This window comes from Cricetulus griseus, chromosome 9 (assembly GCF_003668045.3).
Source record: "Cricetulus griseus strain 17A/GY chromosome 9, alternate assembly CriGri-PICRH-1.0, whole genome shotgun sequence".
NCBI lineage: Eukaryota > Metazoa > Chordata > Mammalia > Rodentia > Cricetidae > Cricetulus > Cricetulus griseus.
The window spans coordinates 22,422,559-22,447,458 of NC_048602.1; the positions used below are offsets into that span (position 1 = coordinate 22,422,559).

At 47.9% G+C, this 24,900-nt stretch overlaps 1 protein-coding gene and 2 non-coding genes across 3 annotated transcripts; all 3 read right to left on the minus strand.

Annotated features, from left to right (window-relative positions):
- Positions 1–600: 600 nt before the first annotated feature.
- LOC113837263 (cdc42 effector protein 5-like) lies at positions 601–8,037 on the minus strand. The gene is made up of 3 exons (XM_027430759.2): positions 7,793–8,037; positions 7,390–7,497; positions 601–1,137 (listed from the first exon to the last, which is right to left on the minus strand). Exon 3 carries the CDS (start codon positions 1,135–1,137, stop codon positions 676–678), a length of 462 nt encoding a protein of 153 aa, XP_027286560.1. The 5' UTR covers positions 7,390–7,497; positions 7,793–8,037; the 3' UTR covers positions 601–675.
- Positions 5,349–5,437, minus strand: Trnay-gua. The gene is given in 2 exon segments: positions 5,349–5,384; positions 5,401–5,437. It is a non-coding gene; the product is annotated as a tRNA-Tyr (tRNA).
- Positions 8,038–17,608: 9,571 nt separating the features above from the next.
- On the minus strand, positions 17,609–17,690 carry Trnas-gcu. The gene has a single exon. It is a non-coding gene; the product is annotated as a tRNA-Ser (tRNA).
- Positions 17,691–24,900: the final 7,210 nt, after the last annotated feature.

Sequence of the window (24,900 nt, forward strand, 5' to 3'; positions counted from 1 at the left end):
AGGGACCTAAAATCGACCCTCTCCCCGCTGGGAACCTTCGAGAATCTGGCTGGACCCTCAAGTCCACCGTATAAGCATAGGGAGCCCCGCACCTCTGGTATGTCAAAACCAGACATCTGCGGGCTCAGGCTTAACTTTGGGCCCAGATTTGTGACGCAACAGCCGCGGCTCATGGCGACACACAGTTGGTAGGGTCAGGAGCCCTCCCCATGGGGACCACACCCCTCGGGGGATCCAAAGGTTCCCTAACCACTTCCCTTTGCTGCCACTCCCAGAAAAGAGCGACAAGGCCCGGTCAGAGTGCACCCCGGGGAGATTTGTGGAGGGCCAGGCATCGGTGACTCTTGAAACCAAATGTTACCGTGGGTGGTGCTGAGCAAGCCATGGGGGCTGGACTTTACCCAGGTGGCGGTGAGGCTGGGTCAATATTTGAAGAATGAGCAGCCAGGTGCAAGACCCCGCCGCCGTTTGAGAGAGAGGGACATCACATGACTACACCATCAAACTCTTAAAGGAACACCACTAATGACAGCGGCACCCCGCCACTGTCCTGCCTCTGCACCCCTTCCCGAATAAAGTGCACAGACACAGCACAGGGCGCAAGCCTCGGCCATTTATGTGTACAAAAGGGGGGTGCTGGGGAGGGAGGGGGGAGGGAGGGGTGCAGACAGGACACTACAGGCCGATGACATCGTCCAGCTGGAGGTCAGTATTGGAGTGGCAGTGGGCCTTCTGATGCTGCATTCCAGGGTGGACGTCCCCGATGGGCTTGGTGGCCTTGGCCTGGGCGCGCTGCGCGTCCATGACGCCTAGCACGGCGTCCAGCATAGAGGGGCCCAGGTCCAGGTGGAAAGACAGCAGCGGGTCAGCGGGTGAAGGCACCCGGAGACCGGATGCAGGGGGCTGTGGGACTGCAGGCCGAGGAACAGAACGCGGGGCCCCGACTGGCAGTGTGCCGGGTTCCGGGGGCGGGCCTCCCCCGTGGAGACTCAGGAACGAGGTGTCCCCGAAGGCATCGCCACCGCGCCCCACGTGCAATGTGTGCCTGAAGTCTCCAAGGGGCGCTGAGATTGACAGTGCTCCGCGCTCCAGTCGCTTCTTGGGCTGCGCAGGGCCCAGCTGCTTCAACACGGGCATCTGTAGGGGGGCACAGGGCATGTGAGAGCCGCCTCACCCTGGGGCCCCAACTCCATGTCCCAGACCTACCTAGTCAGCCACAGGGATGCTCTCTGATTAGGCAGCCCTATGGTGGGACTGTTATTCTCAGTTAACAAGTGAGGAAATCGACTCAGTGAGGGGTTCCCAGGGTCACTACTGCTGGACTCAAATCTCAGCAAATTTAAATTTTCCAGAGTCATTGGGCGCTGGTGGCGCACGCCTTTAATCCCCCAGCCCTAGGGAGGCAGAGGCAGGTGGATCTCTGTGAGTTCGAGGCCAGCCTGGTCTACAAGAACGAGTGCCAGGATAGGCTCCAAAGCAACAGAGAAACCCTTCCTCGAAACACGCCCCTGAAAAATAAAGTTTTCTTGAGTCTAACTCGGCCATGACCATTACACTATGTGGGTCACCCCAATAACTAATATTTGGGCCTTCTGGAGGTAAGTACCAAAAATAAATAAATAAATAACAATCACTTTTTGAGTGCTTCCCAACCAGGCTAGTAAAAAATTTCCAGTTAGCATTAGCTATATATGAAGGATAGGTGGAGGTGACCAGTGGCCCTCCTGGAAGACAGGGCAGACACTGTCCAGTGAGTACCCCGGGCACAGACAGGTCTAGGACCAACCGCACATGCTCAAGCGCCCTTCCCTCCAAACACACTGAAGATGTGGGCCAGGAAGGCTCTGCAGAGCATGCGCAAAATTCACTGTGCATCCCACATGAAGATTCTCATGGGTGGTCTGGGGAAGTCGTGAATTTACCCAGAATTTCACACTTAAGATGATACGCTTTGCGGGGAAGACCTAGGGTACAACATCTCATTTCGTAAAAATACAAATAATAAAGCAAATGTCTCATATGTTAAAACTTGGCAGTAATGGGGGCCTGGAGAGATGGCTCAGAGGTTAACTGTATGCTGCTCTTCCGGGAAAGGGAAGTTCTGATCCAAGTCCCCAAGTCCCACAGCTTACAACTTCCTGTAACTACATCGCCAAAGTCCGATGCCCTCTGCTGGCCTCTTCCGGTACTACACACATGCGTGTATAAAAATACACATTCCTGGGCTGGAGAGATGGCTCAGTGCTGAAGAGAACTTGCTGCTCTTCCAGAGGTCCTGAGTTCAATTCCCAGCAGCCACATGGTGGCTCACAACCATCTGTAATGAGATCTGGTGCCCTCTTCTGGCATTAAGACATACATGCCAGCCGGGCATTGGTGGTGCACGCCTTTAATCCCAGCACTCAGGAGGCAGAAGCAGGCAGATCTCTGTAAGTCCGAGGCCAGCCTGGTCTACAAGAGCGAGTTCCAGGACACCCTCCAAAGCCACACAGAGAAACCCTGTCTCGAAAAACCAAAGGGGGAGGGGAAGACATACATGCTGATAGAGCACTCATTCATAAAATAAACAAATCTTTAAAAAAAAATAATACACATTCCCAGAACCCACACGGTGGTTTACAACCATCCATCACTTCCAGGGGACCTGAGGCCCTCTTCTGACCTCCATGAGCACCAAGCAGGCAAGACACTCATAGATAAAATAAATCAATAAGTCTAATAAATATCGACAAGATTGAGGTATGTTTGCAGCTGTTAGCTTGTGAATTGTAAACCAGATGTTTCAGTTGCTACATTACTGCACCTGACTGGGTGGTTAAATAGAAACCCAGCTAGCCTTGGCACATATCCTGGAGCTTGGTCTTTTTCCACGGAAATTGGATTGTGGGAGGTACTTTGGCAACTTTGTATTTTCAACACTCACGGCTACTCTGATGAAATCCCTTGTTTCTATTTCAATCCAAACCCCACCCTTTCCCAGTTAAGGGGATCCCCACCAATGAATCTTCCATTCTCCTGTCTATATACAGCAGGTAAAATGACAGGGCCGATTCCCCCCTGCAGGGCACACAGACACAGTGACTGGAAGTATGTTTTTAGTACCAAGTGCTGCTGACTGGCTGTGCTAGGCTGGGAGAAGAGAAGGCTGTGTCACCCCTCAACTGCGGAACAAAGATTAGAGTTGGTAAACTGTACGAGGAAGGCAACGGAGCCAACATTGCTCTTTCAGGATTCAGCACCCTGGGAAGTATGAACGATGATGTGGACACAAAGTACAGCCAAAACTGTTCAAAATAATTTAGATGGATGCAGTCTAAGGTCTCCTGAATTCGTGCACACACTTTCATACTTTCCATGTTGTTTTTTTTTCCCCCTCTGTTAGGGACTGAACCTAGAATCTCACACATGCTAGAAAGCACTTTAACATTGAGCTACAGCCCCAACTCTCTCTCTCTCTCTCTCTCTCTCTCTCTCTCTCTCTCTCTCTGTGTGTGTGTGTGTGTGTGTGTGTGTGTGTGTGTGTGTGTGTGAGTGTGTGTGTAACAGCCCTGGCTGTCCTTGAACTCGCTCTGTAGACCAGGCTGGCCCTGAACTCACAGAGATCCACCTGCCTCTGCCTCTCTCCCGAGTACTGGGCTTAAAGGTGTGCACCACCACATCCGGCTCATCCCCAGCTCTCTTAAAAAAAAAAAAAAGATTACTTTATGTGTTTGGGTGTTTTGCCTGCATGTATGTAAGCGTACCACATTTGTGCTCACAGAAGCCAGAAGAGGGTGTCAAATCCCTTGGAACTAGAATTTCAGATGGTGGAGAGTTGCCGTGTGGGTGTGGGAATCGAACCTGAGTCCTCTGGGAGAGCAGTCAGTCATTGCTCCTAATGTCTGAGTCATGCTACAACACTGCCATGCCCCTCTCCCAAACGCCTCTTTGATTTTCATTATGGAACAAGATGTTACTAAGTTGTCCAGACTGCCCTTGAACTCAGTTTGTGGCCCAGGCCTTGAACTTCCTTATCCTGCCTCAGCATCTGAGTAACTGTGATTACAGGCCTAGCCACCAGGATTGGTGCTTGGTGTTGTTGGATTTGGGAAGATTCGTTTGTTGTTTGTTTCAGAGACAGCAGCCTACAAGTCAGATCGGGCTGGACCCCAGTTCAGGGCAATGCTCCTGCCTCAGCCTCCCCAGGTGCTGAGCATATGAACCTGTGCCATGTTGCCTACCTACCTCGGAAACCACTCTTGCTCTACCAGTTCCACTCTGCCCTTAACCTAGGTGAATAAACACACTTTTACTGGAACTTGACACACAACCACCACTCCCTCCTTCCACTGTAATGAAAACAAAAGTTTTGACAGACTAAGACTTGCCCTTAACAATTTAGCAGGTTCTCGGATTTTCCCTGTTTTAATTTCCCTATTTTTTTTTTTTTTGTTTTAAATGCTGTATTTGACTCACTACTGAATACTGAGCCACGGTTAACCATAAAAATCCTTTCTGGTTGCAGATGATGCCATTCGTCTAAGTTCTTGCTCTGCAGTGAGAAGTGAAAAGAGGTAGAATTCTGAAAACGTGCCGCCTAGGTTTGCATCTGGCTAGGACCATTGCTGTGTGGCTTTGGATAAGCAATGTGACCCTTCTGACCTTGTTTTCTCCAATCTGAGAGATGGGATGCCCACAGAATGCTCCAGTAGATACTCACTGAGTAAATGCTACACACAGGGCTACCTCCTTTTGGTTGGACTGCTGAAGATAGAATCTAGAGTTAGCTAACACCCTGGGTGTTAGGCAGCATTCTACCCATCATTGAGCCATAGCCCCAGGCCCTCAAGGGAGGACTTCAGGCAGGAACTCTTATCACTGAGTCAAGTTTCCACACCTCACTGGGGGAATTCTAGGCAAACACTCTGCCATTGAGCTATACCATTAGCCTTTAAAAGAAAACAAAACCATTGGAGTGAGGTGGCGCACACCTTTAATCCCAGCACTCAGGAGGCTGAGGCAGGCAGATCTCTGAGTTCTAGGCCAGCCTGGTGTACAGAGTAAGTTTAAGGACAGCCAGGACTACACAGAGAAACCCTGTCTTGAAAAACCAAAACAGGGGGGAAAAAAAAGATTTTCAGTTAGGACATCATTAATTTTACCCAACTGTTTTTTTAATTTATTTTAATTTATTATTATTATTTGTTTTTTTTCGAGACAGGGTTTCTCAGTGGCTTTGGAGCCTATCCTGGAAGTAGCTCTTGTAGACCAGGCTGGTCTTGAACTCACAGAGATCTGCCTGCCTCTGCCTCCCAAGTGCTGGGATTAAAGGTGTGCGCCACCAACGCCTGGCAAAAGAATGCCCAATGTCCTTCGAGCTGGAATCAAACCAGTGACCTAAGAATTGCCACAGCTTATCCACTACAGTCCTCGGCTCTACCAACTGAGCTATCGAAGGCCCCGTTCCCAGGCTGGTTTTAAATTCACTCTCTGACAAAGACAGACTTTGCACTTGTGATCCTCCTGCCTCAGCCTAGACTCCCCAGCAGCAGGGTTTATAGGTCTGCATCACCAGATTCAGCTAGGATCGCATCTGCAACATGACACGTCCTGGGGCTGGAAATTTGCCACTTCTTTCTTAATGGGACCTTAACCGGCTTCCTAAACATTTCGCTAGATTTCTTCCTGAAAAGCAAGAGTCAGGCCCCTGTATGTTAAGGGTGGCAGGCAACAACAAGCACAGCCCGTTTCACTTTCCAAGAATCTTTTCCTGGCCAAGGTGCCTTGAAAAGTTGCACAAACTCTTCTAGTCCTCAGAACAATCCAGGGAGTGGAAGGTGATAATTTAATTTTTTTTTCAATGATGAAAAACAAAAAGGTTCAGTAACTGGCCCTGGGTCACGCAGGAAGGAAGGAAGGTCACGCAGGGTTTAGAATGGGCTGATGGAGTGTGAAATGTAACGAAGTGGTTACAGTTCAGTCATTCACAGGAGGTGGGCTGTGTGGAATGGGAAATACATGTTTTAATTTGTTACAAAGGCCATAGCTTTCCTTGGTATTCCTTGGTACCTTATCTGCCTTTTTCTTTTCCAATCTATGAAGTCTTTTGTGGGGCCAGAAAGATGGCGCAGCTGTTAAAGGCTGGGGTCACGACCGAAAAGAGCATGCCTTCCATCCCGGTGTTCAGAAGGCAGAGATAGCCGGGCAGTGGGGGCACACGCCCTGTAATCCCAGCCTGCAGAGGCAGGCGGATCTCTGAGTTCCAGACCAACCTGGTCTACAAGAGCTAATTCCAGGACAGCCTCCAAAACCACAGAGAAACCCTGTCTTGAACCCCGCCCCGCCCTACCCAAACAAAAACAAAAACAAAAACAAAAGAAGGCAGAGGTAGGCGGAGGTTTGTGAGTCTGAGGTCACCCTGGTCTATGTAGACAGTTCCAGGCAACACAGGACGCAGTCTCAAGAACAAACAAGCAAAAGAGTTCTTTGGACTGGAAAGATGGCTAACTGCTCTAAACTCAGTGCTATAGAGAGGGCGGGGGCAGGAAGATAGCTGGGGCTTATTCAACTCTGATTTGAATAAGAGACCCTCCCAGGGCTGGAGGGATAGATAGCTCAGCCGTTAAAGGCTAGGCTCACAACCAAAAGTAACAGACCCTCCCCCATCTCAAGACTAAGAATAATCTAGCAGGACACCCGACCTAGGCCCTCAGACCTCCTAGCAGACACGAATGCTGCAAGCACACACTACATGCATGCCTCTCGCACGCGCACAGGGAGATTTTAATGCCCCTGCAGCTCCTGGCTGGCTTTGCGACCCTGAGGGAGTCGCTTTCCTAGGTGTCCTTCTGCACCTCCAGCTCTAAGCTCGAATGCGCTTCTCGTCGCGAGGCTGTCACACTCAAGGCAAAGCGCTCATTCTTGGAAAAAGTTCGTCATCAGCCTAGGCTCTGACAGAGGGACTGTTGTTGGGGATCAATGCAAAGCAGAGTGGATGCAGGCACACACAGGGGGCCCAGCCCGCCCGGACAGGCACCGGGTCAGATGAGCAGAGTGGCCATTTCCACTCTCTTTCCTGCCTAGGCACTGTGTGGCTCCAGCTGCAGGGGGGTGGAGGGCACACCTGGGTCACCTCTGTCCTCTCTTAGTCCTAACCCTGCCAGGACGGAAATAACAACCCGATCCGGAGCTGGCTCAACTGGTTCTCACGCTGGAGGAGGGTGGAGCCCAGATCTGGCAGGGGATCCCACCTGGAGACCCCTGGGATCTTAGGACTAGTAACCCTTTTCCTAAAGCTGCAGGGACATCAAAGGCCCTGGTCTCTTTGCTAACTATTCTGTCTCCCCCTACCACTCCCCCCTCCCGCGACTTCCTCTGGTTGAAGACCCCTGCCCACCACAGCCTCCTCACCTCGTGGTCCTGACTGAGTTGGGCTCCTGGCTCAAGATGTGGTACCTCCTGGCCTCGGAGGCTACCTCGCTGGCGCCTTTTTCCTTCTTTCTCCGGGCGGGATCTCACCTGGCAAGAAACCAAGTGTCATGCCCAGCCTGGAAGGGGCTCCAGGACCTAGGTACGCCGTCTGAGTGCCACCACCTCAGGCAGGGTTCTGCGCTCTTGGGTCCCAGGAGCCCCACCTCCTAGCTCTCTGGTTTCACAGGCTGGGAGTTCCCCTGCTCTCCGCTCTCACATTCCAGGGGTCCAGGCTTCTGCACTCTTTTATCATTTACAGGAATCCAGACCACTGCCCTCCTCCCTCAGACCCAGGAGATTAGATCCCAGAGTCTGGCAAATCTTGGCTGTGGTTCCTTCTTACCTGCACCGGGAACTAAGTTTCAGCCCCTCTCGGGGGCCATGGTAGCCTACCAGGCGAGCGCAGGGTCAACGCCCAGTCAGCCTAGTTGCTCTTGGTTTCTTGTCCCGGGTTGAGAGGGTTAAGCCTTAGGCCCCTCCCAGCCTTCCTTATTCCCCCAAAGTTTGTCTCTAGGATTTAAAGGACTAGAAAGCCACGGCGGTGGAAAAGCTGAGAGCCCGTGTGGGGGCAGGAGGAGACCAGAACTGGACGAGCTGGAAGCAGGGGTGGAAGCAGGGGCAGAGCTAGGGGGATGGACGGGCGCGCCCCCAGCCCGGCCCCTCCCCTTCCCAGCTTGGAATTTCCTGAAACCAGGGAAGTCTGGCTGTTTAGAAGAGTAATTTCTTCCAGACTGCTGGGGGAGTGGTTGGTTGTGTGTGTGTGTGTGTGTGTGTGTGTGTGTGTGTGTGTGTGTGTGTGTGTGTGTGTGTGTGTGTTGAGGAGAGGGGGACAGGAAGAGAGGAAAGAAGGAAAGAGAGAACTAAAGTCCCAGCTGGAAGAAAGAAGTGGTGTTGAGAGCTCCCTGGAGAGCTCCCCAGATGGATGTTCTATTTCAGCCACCTTCCAAAGAAGGCTCATTACCCTGAGTCCCTGTGTCTGTGGCTGAAACAATACACTGGTGTTGGGAACATCCTTCTGAAGCTGATGGGACCTGGCTGGATAGGAATTCAGGCATGATTCTGGCCTGCCCTGTCACCTGGCAAAATGCACTCAGGCAGTCCCCTGGTCAGCCCAGGGTTCCATGGTTGCATAGTCTGCTCGCAGGTGCAAAGGACTCCTTTAGAACAAAGACCCCCGCCCACTTACTCTCTCTTTCCCTCTCTCTTTCTGCTGTTCCTTTGGGGCAAGCAGGATTTTTCCTGTCTCCCTCTTCTCTTCTGTCCTGTTCTTCTCCCTGTCCCTGTGTCTCTTTGCCTCTGTTCTCTTTACTTCACCCCTTTCCCTTTCTAAGAAAACTCCTCACTAAGATCTGTCTGCCTGGCATGTTTGTCACCCTCGCCTGCCATGGAGTCCACCAAGGTTCTCCACTCGCTTTACCCTAACAGTGTGGGAGTAAGAGTGTAAGAGTTTGCTGTCCTGTGGTGTGGTGTGGCTTAGGACAAAATCTACAGAAAGTGGGCAGCAGACTCGGGGTGCAGGGGAGACCGAGTTACAGATCTCAGAAGCAAGCCCCTGTGAGCGGCACACGGAAGGACCACTGGGAACTTGCAGAGAGTCCAGAGAAGAGGGAGCACATTAAGAGAAAGGTCAAGGCTGAGCATAGTGGAGGCAGGTGGATGTCGGTGAGTTCCAAGAGCCGGGGTCACAGAAACGTGAATGGATAAAGCAACTGTGGTGTATATTCCCAATGGAGTTTTGTGCAGCCGTGAAGAAAAGCACAAGGAAATGGGTAGAACCTGGAGGTCACTGTGTTAACAACCCAGAATGAGAAAGACAACTACTAAGACTCATTTGCACAATCACTGTCTCTCTTTTAAGCCCCCTCTCTCTTACACACACGTACACACTCAACGCACTCATGAACACACACTCACACACAGAGACACACACATGCATACACACACTTATGCACACACATACATACTCACACTCACAGACACAGACACACACTCACACACACATAGGTACACATTGCTGTTGATGAATTGTTTTGCTGGTGACAGTAGGGTTTGAACCCGGGGCTTCCTGCATGTTAGTTAAGTCGTCTTCCACTGAGCTATATACCATCCCCTCCTCTAGCCTTCCCATACAAGATGCCTTATTAAGTTGCCCAGGCTGAACTCCAATTTCACTTTCTCTCACTTCAGTACCCTGTATAGCTGGGGTGACAGTATCTCACTACGTAGCCCTAGAACTTGCTTCAGTAGACCAGGCTGGCTCTGCTTGCCTCCACCCTTCAGAGTACCCAGATTAAACGTGCGCCATCATGCGTGGCTGTTTTCTGATTTTGTTACTTCTCCTGGGCGTGCATGCTTTTATATTTCATTAACATCACAACAAATACATTGTTAAGATCTATAAGGTAACATATATGGCTGTACACAGGTTAAGGGGGCAGTCTACACATGCAACTCCTGTCACTTGCAATGAAGCGATCCAAGCACAGGATGTCTTTGAGCCGGAGTCGGTTCATTCTGTGGACTCCGTTGACCCTCAGAGATCATCCAATAGCAGCAGTTCTCAAACCTGCTGGGTCTCGACCTCCTTGGGATTGGATGACCCTTTCACAGGAGTTGAATATCAGGCATCCTACATATATTTACATTATGTTCATAACAGCAAAATTAGTTATGAAGTGCCAGTGGAAACGTCATTAATTTGGTCTTTCTTTCTTTCTTTCTTTCTTTCTTTCTTTCTTTCTTTCTTGTTTTTTTTTCCAGACAGGGTTTCTCTGTAGGTTTGGATGCTGTGCTCGAACTCGCTCTAGGCTGGCCTCGAACTCACAGAGATCCACCTGCCTCTGCTTCCTGAGTGCTGGGATTAAAGGCGTGCGCCACCAATGCGGGGCTACTTTGGTTTTTCAAGACAGGGTTCCTCTGTGTAACAGCTCTAGCTGTCAAGGAACTTGACTTTGTAGACCAGGCTGGCCTGGAACTCACGGAGATGCGCCTGCCTCTGCCTCCCGAGGCCTGGCACTAAAGGGGTGAGCTGTCACTACCATCTGAAATGAAAATAACCTTATGGTTGTGATCACTACAACATGAGGCTGTATTCAAGGGACACAGCACTAGGAAGGCTGAGAACCACTGATCTTAGAGGGTGTTGTGGGCTGGAGCAGGGCCAGCTCTATGAAGCCACCTCAGGGTCCCAGGCTCAGAAGTACCTGGGGCTTGCTTTAATATCCAGTAGAAACCCTCTCCCCTCCCCCACCCACACTTGCAATTCATCATTTTAGAGCGGAAGCTCCTTTGTACTTGCCCTAAACACTACCCCTGGAAAGGAAAAGCAAGAAGGTCAGACCTGGGGCAATATCTCCTTGAAGTGCAAAGTTTGAGTGATAAGAGGCAATGAAACCCCGGAGCAAGGCTGTTTTAGAATTGGGAGAAAGGGGAGGAGGAGGAGCAGGACTGAGAGGAGACAACAAACCTTCCCTGGGTCTCAGAAGCGAGCCCAAGACAGTGAAGTTAAAACACAAGAAAATAAACAGGGTGTCTGGATCTAATAACTGCCGAGGGCCTGGGTGGGAGCTGGCTGGAGAGCCCAGAGTGGGAGGCAGCCAGGCTGGGGTCAGGAGAGGGGAGTGAGAAAGGGAGGCTCTGAGGAGGGCAGGACAGCACAGGGCAGTGAGATAGGCTATCTACAGGGAGGGTTAGGGTCACAGAAAGATTTCCTCTTCTTTGCTTGCATTCGACACATTTGCTACTATTTTGTTTCATTTTTAAAAATAGTTTTATCTCCCTTTTTTTTTCTTTTAAGTAGTTTTCAGTGACCTGGAGGACACACAGAGAGATGTATCTTTTTCTTGGGGCGGGGATCTTTAACTAGTAAAGCTTTAGTGACCTCCAGTCTAGTTCCCATCTTATTATTATTAAAAATATAGTAAGTTTTTTGAAATTATAATGTAATCATATAACTCTCACTCTTCCCTTTCCTCCACAACCTCTGTCACGAACTACCCTTTTCAAACTCAGGGCCTCTTTTTTCTTCAGTGGTTGTTACATGCATACGTGTATGTATATATCCCTAAACACATAAATGCAACTGCTCAGTCTGTGTAAGGTTGCTTGTGTGTCTGATCTTAGGGCTGACACATCGGTGCTGGGTACCAGCAGGAGAGTTCTTCCCCGTGCCATTCTCCTGCTCCCAGCATCTGCCATCCTATGCATCTCTTGGAAATTAGTTTTGGGGGTGGGGGATACAGTTCCTGACCTTGGCAGGGGCTCTTAACAAATAGACCTGAGCTTTTTCTCCCTCAAATGTTTTTATTTGGGACTGGATACTTTTCCTTTTTGTTTTGTATTCTCTCTCTCTCTCTCTCTCTCTCTCTCTCTCTCTCTCTCCTTCTCTCCTTCTCTTTTCTGTGAGTGTGCGTTGCTTGATTATAGGGTACCCGTTTATATTCTATAACTAAATATCACACACTGGGCCTTGGACTCACAGTTGTCCTGTCTCATCCTCCCGAGTGGCAGGTTCATTGATGTGTGCCACTAAAGCTGCCCAAAGCACTTGTTTTTTCAGTGTTCTGGAACCATGACATCCAAGATCAGAACAGACCTGGGGTGTGATGACAGGCTGCTGCTCACACACAGCCTCTCAGGGGCTGGGTCCTCTAAAAATGTAAGTGGCAATGACCTCTTTTCCAGGGACAAGAGTTCCAAGCATTTTGTCATCTACCTTTCCAATAACCTTGGGGTGAGGATTTCAGTGTCTGGGGGAAAGAGACATTCAGATCCTAACACAGACACTGGTGCCCAATATTACTGGGTAGGAAAATGACCTTTGCAATAATTGATACCCATATAGACTGTGCTCAAAGGCACCCGCAGTGTTCTCTTTTTCTACATTTATTTATTGTTTATGTATATGAAGAGGGAATCAGATCCCATTACAGACGGTTCTAAGTCACCATGTGGTTGCTGGGTTGCTGTGAATTGAATTCAGGACCACTGGAAGAACAGGCAGCTCCCTTAACCACTGAGCCATCTCTTCAGCCAGAGATGGTTTTTGAAAATCAGGTGGTGGCACAAGCCTAGAATGCCAGCACTCAGGTGGCAAGGGGACCAGGAGTTCAGGGTCATCAGATCACAGCAAGTTCAAGGCCAGTTTGGGACATAAACTAGAGGGAGGGAGGGAGGGAAGGAGGGAGGGAGGGGAGACTATGGCTCACAATACTTCTTTCCTCCATTTTATTTTTTTGCATCCATTTATCATATGTGAAAACATATTTAAAAAGAAAGAGAGCATGAACTCTAGTGTTCCAAAAGTAAGCAATAAAAAGCAAACAAGCCCAAACAAAACAAACCCACAATAGCATCTGAAAATTACCCAAGACTCAAAAATCTCCCAGGAATAGCTTAAGTCCCTTCCCTATAATTATAGGGATGGCAGGAGTCTGACCAGTTACTGCAAAAGCAATCGTTTTTTGTTGTTATTATTGTCATTGATATTTGACATTTGATTTTGGAATACATCATTTATGTTATTCATCCTTTTATTGTGTGCGCGCACGCACACACAAATGCACATGCCATACATAGCACATGTGTGTCGGCTCAAGGACAACTTGGGGGGGGAGGTGGCTCCTTCACCATGTGTGTCTAGGACATCGAACTCATGTTGTTATACTTGGCAGCAAGTATAACCTGTACGCTGAGCCATCTTGTCAGCCCTGGAATTCATTCTGAATAAATGCTGTTATCAAACAACTAAGCTAATAAATACTATTGCATTGTGCACACTTTCATAAATTTATGATGATCAGTGAGGCACTTGTGTGTGCAGGCACATGCATGCCACAATTCACATGTAGAGCTAAAAGGAGCCAAGGGTCTCTCTTGCTGTTGTGGGATGTGGAGACTGAACCCGGCTTCTCAATTAATTTACAGGGAAAACACTTGCACAAACAGTAGGATGCAGAAAACACTTCCCAGAGTTTGTCAAAGTTCCAAAACTCAAATTTCTTCCTTCCTTCTTTCCTTCCTTCCTTCCTTCCTTCCTTCCTTCCTTCCTTCCTTCCTTCCTTCCTTCCGTCCTTCCTTCCTTTGTTTTTTTTTTTTTTTTCCAGACAGGGTTTCTCTGTGGCTTTTGAGGCTGTCCTGGAACTCGCTCTTGTAGACCAGGCTGGTCTCAACTCACAGCTTGCCTCTGCCTCCCTATGGCTGGGATTAAAGGGGTGCACCACCACCGCCTGGCCCCAAACTCAAATTTCTATGCCACAGGAATAAAACAAAACAAAACAAAACAAAAACAACTTCCCATTGGCAAAAAATTGTGTGGATTGACCCAGCTCCTATGCTGATTAGTAAATAAAGATGTCTTTGAGCCTAGTTATAATAATTTAAAAATTCATGCTCGAAACTGCTATTCCTTTAGCTTGAACCTATTGATGAAAGCAGCCCAGGGGGCTCAAAATCTGGCCAGGGACAACAAAATAACCAGAAGAGACGTTCAAAGGATTTAGTAAGGCCAGAGACTGCTGCGGTTGTGGGGGTAGGAGCTGAGACCTGAGTGCTGAGTAGGTGGAAGTGATTGTTGTGGGGAGAGGGGAAGGAGTGCAGAAAACAGGATGGAGAACCCTGGGAGCCCAGCACAAGTGGAAGGACAGGGCAGGGAGATAGGGTATCCACAGGGGTGGGTAGGGTCACAGAAAGGTTTTCTCTTTCTTCCGTAGTTTGGATACATTAGCTACTATTTTGTTTCTTTCCCTTCCCTCTGTTAGGCTTCAAACGGGGGACAAGGCTGAGGTGCCCTTTTAACATTTCAAAGTGGGGCTAACACCGGGTTTCCCAGTACTCTTCTGTCCTTACCTGTTACAGCGTCCTCCTGGTTCGCACAGTTCTGACCTCTACCCTGAACTCTCCATCCCAGGGTGCTGGGCTGCTCGCTCTTCCTTCTATAATGAATTTAACCGCTTTAAAAGGTTAAGGATCTCTTTGCACCTTTGGGCCTCCTGACTGCTAAACATGGTTCCTGCTCTCTCCCTTCTAACTTCTCTTCCCACTCCCCTCACGTGGCCAGGGTCATGTCCACCCCGGGCTCTCTTAGATGTCCCTGCCCCTGGCTATACTCCTCCTCCATAGCCAGGAGCGCTCATGCTCCTTTTCTTTTTATTTCTTTTTTTTTCCCATTCATCTTCCTTTCTGCCTCCTTCTTTTTCAACATGTTCAAGATAACTTATATTGTATGAAAATCCCAAAGAATAAAAGAAAAATATTATTCTAGCTATAACCTTGAAATTTTTATTAATTATTATTATTATTATTATTATTATTATTTTCAAGACAGGGTTTCTCTGTGGCTTTGGAGGCTGTCCTGGAATTAGCTCTTGTAGACCAGGCTGGTCTTGAACTCACAGAGATCTGCTTGCCTTTGCCTCCCAAGTGCTGGGACTAAAGGCGTGTGCCACCACCGCCTGGCATTTTTTATTTATTATTATATTTTATTTATTTATTTATTTATTTATTTATTTGTTTGTTTTGAGACAGAGTTTCTCTGTATCGCTTTGGAGCTTGTCCCGGAACTCGCTCTATAGACCAGTCTGGCCTCGAACTCACAGAGATCTGCCTGCCTCTGCTGGGATTAAAGTCATGGGCCACCAAAGCCTAGCGGAAGTTTTTTATTTTTAACATTTTTATTTATTTATTGCATGGGAGGGGACAGCGTGGGAAGGGGCAAGAGGTTGGCTTCTAATCCTGCCTAAAATGATGGTCCCCTTCGGCTAGCCGGGCTGAGAAAAACAGAGTTTTAGATTGATTTAGATATTTTAAATTTATTCAAATTGAAAAGGCCACTGTTGGCTTGGGCCTCATCCCACCATGACTGGCTCAGGCCCAGAGAAGCTAAGGAGGGTTTGGCCAGGATTGAGGAGTCAGTCTCCTCTGCAAATGGGCAAGGAGGGAGGGACAAGAGGGCTAGGACATAGCCCTGGGGCACCTTCTCTCTGGGCTGGTTTCAGAGAAAGGCAAGGGCCTCTGCCTCAGCTGGAAGGAGAAACTGAAAGCTGGAAGCAGGCCCACCCTAGCCCAGCAGGAGAGCAGGGCAGCATCTACAGAGCTTTCCGTGAAAGTAAGGCCCTCTTTCATCCACCTAGATATCGGGGCACACGGCTATAATCCCAGGAACTCTGAGCAGGAAGTAGGGGGCAGGCAGATTTGAGGCCAGCCTGGGTTATACAGCAAGGCTCTGACTCAGAAAACAAGCACGTAGGTGTGTTATATACATGGTATGTTATCTCTCGGCATCCTATTGGCCAAACTGAGTCATCTAGGCAGAGCCTGTACCAAAGTCCATAAAGCCAGGGGCCATAAAACTGCACTGACTGGTGCCTGGGGCTTCCCGGATTTGTACAAATGACTGTTAGGTGTGGGCCGCCCACAGCCAGAGTACCTCACGACTGGGGTGCCCAGCAACAATAGGACTTGGTGAAAGTACTGTCTAGGTTCAGAGAGGACAGAGGGAGGGGGAAGGAAGGAAGGGAAGGGAAGGTAATGGAGAGAGAGAAAGAGAGAGTGGGGGAGGAGAGAGCCAACACTCTACGGTCAGTGATTTCTGCCTGCTCTACTCTTTCTTTCTTTCTTCCTTCCTTCCTTCCTTCCTTCCTTCCTTCCTTCCTTCCTTCCTTCCTTCCTTCCTTTCTTTCTTTCTTTCTTTCTTTCTTTCTTTCTTTCTTTCTTTCTTTCTGACACAGGGTTTCTCTGTGTAACAGTCCTGGCTGTCCTGGAACTCACTCTGTAGACCAGGCTGGACTTGAACTCACAGAACTTGAACTCGCCTGCCTCTGCCTCCTGAGTGCTGTGATTAAAGGCCACTACCATCCAAGTGGCAGGAGCACTCTATTCTAATGGGCCTGTTTTCCTCCTTTAGCTAAAGCTTCTTCCTGTCTAGATTCCATGCCCCAAAGTTCTGACAGCCTAAAGTCCCTCCCCTCAACCTCTCACACCTTTTATAACAGGAAAAGTTCCCAAAGAAAGCCTACCAAGGGCCTAGGGAGAGCATTGGATGCCTTGGTAATAATCAGGAAATCTCAGGAAGCAGGGGAGTGTCAAGAGAAGATGGCTCCAGCCCTGACAGAGGGTGTTGTGAGGTTTCCGGTTTCACCAGGGCTTCCTGCCTTATTCTAAATTCAAGTGGATGGGATTATGGCAAAAGCCTGGCATGGCCTGGGTGCCCAGTGGCTGATTTGTGACTCCTGGCTCCACCCCACACAAGCATCTGTGTTTTTTGGTTAAGCAGAAAACAAACTTAAAAACAAAAACAAAAACACCTTGTGATTGAAAGCAGTATTGACCGTTTAAGCCACATTTATTTATTTATTTATTTTGGTTTTTCGAGACAGGGTTTCTCTGTGTAGCTTTAGAGCCTATCCTGGCGCTCGCTCTGGAGACCAGGCTGGCCTGGAACTCACTGAGATCCCCCTGCCTCTGCCTCCCGAGTGCTGGGATTAAAGGCGTGCGACACCACTGCCCGGCTAAACCACTTTTAATAACTCCCACTCATCCCTCTCCCTATCCTTGACAATTGCCTCTACTTTTTTTGGGGGGGGGTCTTAATGACACAGCATCTCCCAGGTTGGCCCTGAACTCACTATTTAGTCCAAGCTGGCCTTGAACTTGTGGCACTACCCTTGCTTCAGCAGCCTGAGCACCTGGGGATTGCAACCTGGTTGTCCCTATGGATTTAACTCATGTAAACATTTTATATGAGTGGAGTCATAAAGTATTTGTTTTTCGGGGGAGAGACATGGGGCTTGATATTTGTCCATTACAGCACATAACAGGATCTTCTCCCTTCTGTTCTTCCGAGACAGGGTCTCCCTTCCTTCCTTTTTTTTTTTTTTTTTTTTGAGACTGTGTGTCTGTGTGCCCCTGGCTGTCCTGGAACTCAGTACGTAGATCAGTACTCCAACGCAACACATAGCTGTTTCTGCCTCTTTTGTCCTGAGCCACCACACCCAGTCAGTTCAGGGTTCTGATTTCTCCATCAATTTTTGTTCTTTTCTTTCTTTCTTTTTTTCGAGACAGGGTTTCTCTGTGGCTTTGGAGGCTGAACTTGCCTCTGCCTCAGAATGCCTGGATTAAAGGCATGAACCACCCCCCCCCCCCGACAAAAGAAAGCCCCTCCCGACGAGGATGGGATTCGAACCCACGCGTGCAGAGCACAATGGATTAGCAGTCCATCGCCTTAACCACTCGGCCACCTCGTCCCCGACTTTTGCTCTTTTGCTAGCACGTGTAGTGCGGCTTCTCATCGCAGCGCTGAGTTGGAAAACAAGTGTTTGAAATAATTCTAAGGGTCTCCAGCATTCCCTACAGGATCAGAGAGACTCAAAATTGGAGAAGATTTGCACCCAGCTGGCAACACAGAATTAACTGGTGTTCGGGATAACAATGCTGCCCTCTAGTGGGCGAAAAAGTGACATCCCCTGTGTGTCTCTGCTGGGTGACTGAGGTCACAGACCACATCATCACAGTGCCACAGTGCTGTTTTGAGAACCTTATGTATGATGTTCTCACTTATGCCACGGCATTCCTCACGCGGCCTAATGTGCCACGCCACCAGGTCGCCGGCTGATGTCTCCTGTGGATGCATCTGACCTGTGGTGTTCAGGTTGCCTGACTGCACCTTTCCTGAAAGGCTTGAGCCTCTGCTTTTACGTGAGAGAGAGGTGTAGACTGAGTTGGCGACTTCCCAGACACCAACATGTTCAGAGGTATTGGGGGTCAAGAGTATTGAGAGGCCTGGAGACATGACTCTGCCTATGAGCACTTGACTGCTGTTCCAGAGGGCCTTCGTTCAAGTCTCAGCAACCACATGGTGGCTCCCACCCATCTGTAATAGAATCTGACTCCGTCTTCTGGTGTGCATGAAGACAGGGCACACACACATCAATAATAACAATAACAACAACAATAATAATAGTATTGTGGAGAGGCGGTTGTGCTGGTTGGTTTTTTGTCAACTTGACAAGGTAAAGTCACCTGGGAGGGGTCTCTCTCTCTCTCTCTCTCTCTCTCTCTCTCTCTCTCTCTCTCTCTCTCTCAAGACAGGGTTTCTCTGTGTAGCTTTAGAACCTGTCCGGAACTCGCTCTGTAGACCAGGCTGGCCTCAAACTCATAGAGATCCGCCTGCCTCTGCCTCCCGAGTGCTGGGATTAAAGGCATGCACCACCAATGCCCAGTTGGAGGGGGACTCTGTTTTTTCTCTAAAAAATTTTAGTTTTTATTATACATACCAACCCCAGTTCCCTCTCACTCCCTTTTCCCGCCCCTCCCATCTCCCCCATTCCCACGTCCATCTACTCCTCATAGGGGGGTAAGGCCTTCCTTGGGGAATCAACAAAGTCTGGCATACCAAGTTGAGGCAAAAAAAACAAAAAACAAAAAACAAAAAAACAAAAAAAAAAAAACCCCAAAAACCAAAATGGTATCAAGGCTGAGCAAGGTATCCCACCATAGTGAATGGGCTCCAAAAAGCTAATTCATGCCTCTGGGATAGGTCCTGGTGCCACAGCCAGCCCCACCCAACAGATCAAGCCACATGACTGTCACCCAGGGAGGGGACCTCTTAACTGAGGAATTGTTTCCATCAGGTTGGCATGTAGGCAAGTCTATGACACACTTTCTTGACTAGTGATGGATGTGGGAGGGGCTCACCCACTGTGGGAGGTGCCACCCCCAGCAGGAGGTCCTGGGAGGTATCAGAAAGTAGGCTGAGCAAGGTAAATAGCACTCTCCACATGGTCTCCGAATAGATTCCTGCCTTCAGGCTCTGCTTGAGTTACCTCCCAGACTTCCCTGGACGACGGACTACAATCCTTAAGATGAAATAACCTCTTGCCTTCCCAAACTGCTTTTGGCTATTGTCTTAGTTACTGTTCGGTTGCTGCAGAGACACACCACGAGTAAGGCAACTCTCATAAAAGAAAGTGGTTAGTTAGGGGATCTCTAAGAGTTTCAGGGGATTAGTCCATGGTCATCATGGCAAGAGTGTGGCAGTAGGCAGGCTTGGTGCCGGAGGAGTATCTGAGAGTTCACAAGAAAGCCGTCACCAGAAGTGGACTCAATATTGTAACAGAAAAATGAGCCAAAGAATTCTTTATAGCTCACCAGCTCTGTGGTGTTGTATAGTTAGCAAAAGAAAATTCTCTCAGGCATAAGGGGACTGATGAACTTTGAATTCTCCTTCTAGTCAGAATCCATGGGGTGTGGAGAGAGATCGATGCTAAACATGGACATCTCTTTGCTTATTTCAAGCTTATGCTCATGCTCTGATTGTCCTTTTTCTCCCTGCCTTCCGCCTTCTCTCCCTTCAAGGTCTTACGTAACCCAGACTGACCTAGAGATCACTATGGAGCAGGTGACAGTGACCTTGAACTTCTGATTCTCTCACTGCTACTTTGTGAGTTCTGGGATTACAGGTATGTACCACCACGATGTTTTTTGTGTGATGTGGCAACTAGAACCCCAGGATTCATGTATGGTAGACAGGCACTTTGACAACAGACCGAGATCCTCAACCCAGCTGCATGCTTCTTAGGAGAGTCCTTCAGGAAGGCTATGTGTATGAAAAGCACCTGGTCTTAAAAGCACCTGGTTTAGCTTGTGTACGTTTTCCAACTCAGACAGCAGCAGTACTTGGAAGCAGCAGCATGAACCTATAGATTCTGGCCATGGTGCTGAACTCAGAACGGAATGCCAACATCACAATCAGCACCGTGGACAGCAATCAGGAAAGACACCCTCTTGAGGCTGCATCCCTATGAGAAAAAGGCACCTAGACTCTGGGCACATCAGGGGAGGACTCCGAATTTAGCAGGAGGTTAAGAAGCTTAAGACATTGATGAGATCTGGATAGACCGTAAGATCTATTCTGCTCTAGGCCAAGTGACAGAAGGCTAACAGGGAAGATGTGGGCTTGGATTAGTTTGGACATCTTCTCTCGGTGTCTGTATGTGTACACTGCATGTGTATGCACGACACTACGGTTTGGAAGTGTAAGCCAAATAAATCATTTCCTAATTTCTAATAAGAATGTTTATAACATATCTGGCTTTTTATCAGCTTGTAATGTTGAGATCTTGAAGCACAGAAACTGTGATTTCATGGGACTCACCAGGTCCCATCCCTTCCAGGGATTATATAAGAAAAGCATAATTGCTAAGAGTGTGATGAGTAAGGTTTTTTTTTTAAGATTTATTTATTGATTATGTGTACAGTGTTCTTGTCTGCATGTGTCCCTGAAGGCCAGCAGAGGGCACCAGATCTCATGACAGATGGTTGTGAACCACCATGTGGTTGCTGGGAATTGAACTCAGGACCTCTGGAAGAGCAGCCAGTGCTCTTAACCTCTGAGCCATCTCTCCAGCTCTGTAAGGTTTTTTTAAGTAATTTTTTATTTGAATTAAAAACAAGAATATTTTACATGTCAATCCCAGTTCTGTCTCCTTCCCCACAGCCCCCACTCCCAACTGAAACCCTACCTATCACATATCCTTTCTGCTCCCCCTGGAGGGTGAGGCCTTCCATAGGGGGTCATCAGAGTCCATAGTGTCCTTTGGGATAGGGCCTAGGCCCACCCCCATGTGTCTAGGCTCAGGGAGTATCCCTCTATGTGGAATGGGCTCCCAAAGTCCACACCTATGTTAGGAATAAGTACTGAACTACTACAGGAGGTCCCATAGATTTCCAAGGTTTCTTCACTGAAACCCATGTTCCTGGGGTCTGGATCAGTCCCATGCTGTTATCCCAGCTATCAGTTTGGGGACCAAGAGTTCCCCGATGTTCAGGTCAGCTGTTTCTGTGGGTTTCACCAGCCTCGTCTGGACCCCTTTGCTCTTCACTCTGCCTTCTCTGCATCTGGGTTCCAGTTCAGTTCAGTGATTCGTTGTGGGTGTCTGCTTCTACTTCCACCAGCTGATGGATGAAGGCTCTAGGATGGCATATAAGTCAGTCATCAATCTCATTATCAGGGGAGGGCATTTAAGGTAGCCTCTCCTCTGTTGCTTAGTTAGTTAGCTGGTGTCATCTTTGTAGATCTCCAGACATTTCCCTAGTGCCTGATTTCTCTTTAAACCTAAAATGTTTCCCTCTATTATGGTATCTCCATTTTTGTTTTCTTCTATTCTTCCCTCGACTCAAATGTTCTGCTCCCTCATGTCCTCCTCACCCCTCCTCTTCTCCCCTTCTCCCCTTCTTATTCTCCTAGATCCCTCCCCTCTCTTCCCATGCTCCCAATTTCCTTAGGAGATCTTGTCCCTTTTCCCTTCTCCAGGGGACCATGTATGTCTCTCTTAGAGTCCTCCTTGTTTATTAGCTTCTCTGGTGTTGTGGATTGTAGGCTGGTAATCCTTTACTCTATGTCTAAAATCCATATATGAGTGAGAACATACCATGTTTAAATTTTTGTGATTGGGTTACCTCGCTCAGAATGGTTTCCTCGAGTTCCATCCATTTTCCTGCAAATTTCAAGATTCCATTGTTGTTTTTTTTTCTGCTGAGTAGTACTCCATTGTGTAAATGTACCACATTTTCTCTATCCATTCTTCAGTTGAGGGGCATCTAGGTTGCCTCCAGGTTCTGGCTATTACAAACAACGCTGCTATGAACATAGTTGAATGTATGTCCTTGTATGAATGTGCATTCCTTGGGTATATGCCCAAGAGAGGAATTACTGGATCTTGAGGTAGACTGATTCCTATTTTCCTGAGAAACTGCCATACTGATTTCCAAAATGGTCGTCCAAGTTTGCACTCCCACCAGCAATGGAGGAGTGTTCCTTTTTCTCCACATCCTCTCCAGCACTGATCAAACAATTATTAATATTGGCAACTCTTTCGAATGTATGGTAGATCATGTTAATAAGATTCAGTTTTCTAAGGTGCTATTTATACAGCTAATTTATTATAATGCAACTTCGAGGTGTTGTAATATATGGATGTTTCCCCCAGAAGTACATTTGGCTTAAAAGCTAAAAAGCTTTTAGACACACTGACAAAACGGTTGAGACACAATCAAGTTGACGCATTTTTAAACACAGGTAAAACGTGAATGGCTAGACCTTCAGATAAATAAGGGAATAATTATGTAAATCGACAACAAAATGTATTCAAAAGAAGGCTGGTTCTGTCCTTTGGACCAGTTTGTTTTCCTTGGACTGCTAGTGGGAAGCTGTAACCTCCCAGGTTAAACCATAATATTCTGGAATGCACCATTACAGTTTCATGCCTTTGAAGGGCGTCTATTGGTGTGTAACTCCCTTTGGATTTGAAGGTCAAGGCTGATGCAGCCTGTGACATGAACTGTTGTGTGCAGCCTGGTTGGGGAGACATGTTTGGGCTTTGGTATAGCTATTTCCTGAGCCATCTGAGGTCCCATCCCTTCTTTCTTTGGTGTTTAACTTGCCTCCTGGAAAAAATATTTCTTACTATGCATTTTCTTGGAACAATCATTAACCATGTTCTTTTCTTTTCTTTCTTTCTTTTCTTTTTTTTTTTTTCGAGACAGGGTTTCTCTGTGGCTTTGGAGGCTGTCCTGGAACTAGCTCTTGTAGACCAGGCTGGTCTCGAACTCACAGAGATCCACCTGCCTCTGCTCCCAAGTGCTGGGATTAAAGGCGTGAGCCACCAACACCCAGCAACCATGTTCTTTAACAATTACTGGCATTTGCATTTTAAGCTGTGTACCGGTATTCCTATCTGACCCCGATTTTCTAACCTTTGAGGATATTTAAGTAGAACTTTTAAATAAAAGAAGCAAAAATGAAAAAAAAATATTGGCAACTCTAAAATTGGCACGTGGACTCAACAAGTTGGAAGACTTGGGGATGAATGAAGATGATATTCAGATCAGAGGCTATCTGCTAGCGGAGTTTCTTCTTGCTTAGAGAAAATCATTCTCTAGTTCCATCCGGATCTGCACATGATTCTGTAAAGCTCATTGACTCTCTTAGTTAGGGTTACGATTGCTGTGATGCAACAGCGTAACCAAAAGGAACTTGGGAAGGAAAGGATTTATTTGGCTGACATGTCCGTATCATAGTCCCTCATTGAAGGGAGTCAGGGAGGGAACTCAAACAGGATAGGAGCTTAGAGGTAGAAGATGAAAGGGTGCCGCCTACTGGCTTGCTCCACATGGTTTTATTATAGAAGCCAGGACTATGAACCCAGGTGGTACCACTCACAATGGGCTGAGTCTTCCCACATCAGTCACTAATTAAGAAAATGCCCTATTGCTTGCCTGCCACCCATTGGAAATGTTTTCTCAATTGAGGCTCCCTCCTCTATGTCGACCCCAACTTGTGTCAAGTTGATATAAAACTAGTTAGGAGACTCACATTATGGTGTGTGTGTGTGTGTGTGTGTGTGTGTGTGTGTGTGTGTGTGTGTGATTTACTTCAGTGGAAGATTAATTTCTCTTTGATTATTGCTACACATGTATATATTTTATACATAGATGTACAAATAATAAGTTAAAAGTAATAATTATTTTAATATCAGTAGTAATCTCAACCTGAGTTCAGTACTGGAAGGCAAGGACTCTCTCCCCACTTAATCCACTGCTTTTTTGTTTTCTCTTTCATTTAAGAAAGGTAATGGCAGCTTGGAATCCAGGTGCATGTTTTCATGTACAACCCAGGTCAAATGAATGACCCCTCTAAACCTCAGTGTACTCATCTGTAAAGTGGGTCTAGCAGTTGAAACATCTTTATCAAAATAGAGGTTGGGTCCTGTGGTGCATGATTGTGATCCCAGTATGCTGGGAGCAGAGGCAAGCCTGCGTGGTATGGCATTCTGTAGTGAGATTTTAAGTAAACTGCCTACAGGGGATTAAAGGATTTGCCTGGCATATATAAAGATCTAGGAAACATCAGCTGTTAATTTTATTGCCTCCAACAGTTCTTTGTTCATGTCTTATTTTCTATGTATTTATTATTTATTTATTTTTAGTTCAAATTAGGAACAAGCTTGCTTCACATGTCAATCCCTTCTCCCTCTCCCTTCCCTCCCTCCCAACCCCCCAACAGCCCTCTCCCCCCTCCACTCCCCATGGAGGGTAGGGCCCTCTATGGGGCTCCCCAAAGTCCACCACATCATCTGGGCGGGGCCTAGGTGCTCCCCCCGCCCCATGTGTCCAGGGCAAGAGTGCATCCCTTCAGGTGGGATGGGCTCTCAAAGTCGCTTCTTACTCCAGGGAAAAATACTGATCCACTACCAGACTCCCCATAGAGTGCCGAGGCCTCCTCGTTGACATCCACGTTCGGATCCAGACCCCTGTCTTATTTTCTTGAAGAGAACATCCCAAGTCACCAGAAAAGCTCCTTACTGCAATGGGCATCAGTTAACATAGACATCTGCAACTGGTCAAAGTGTTTGGTCATGGTGGAGAGCTCAGCCTCCGTGGGACATCATTTTCCTT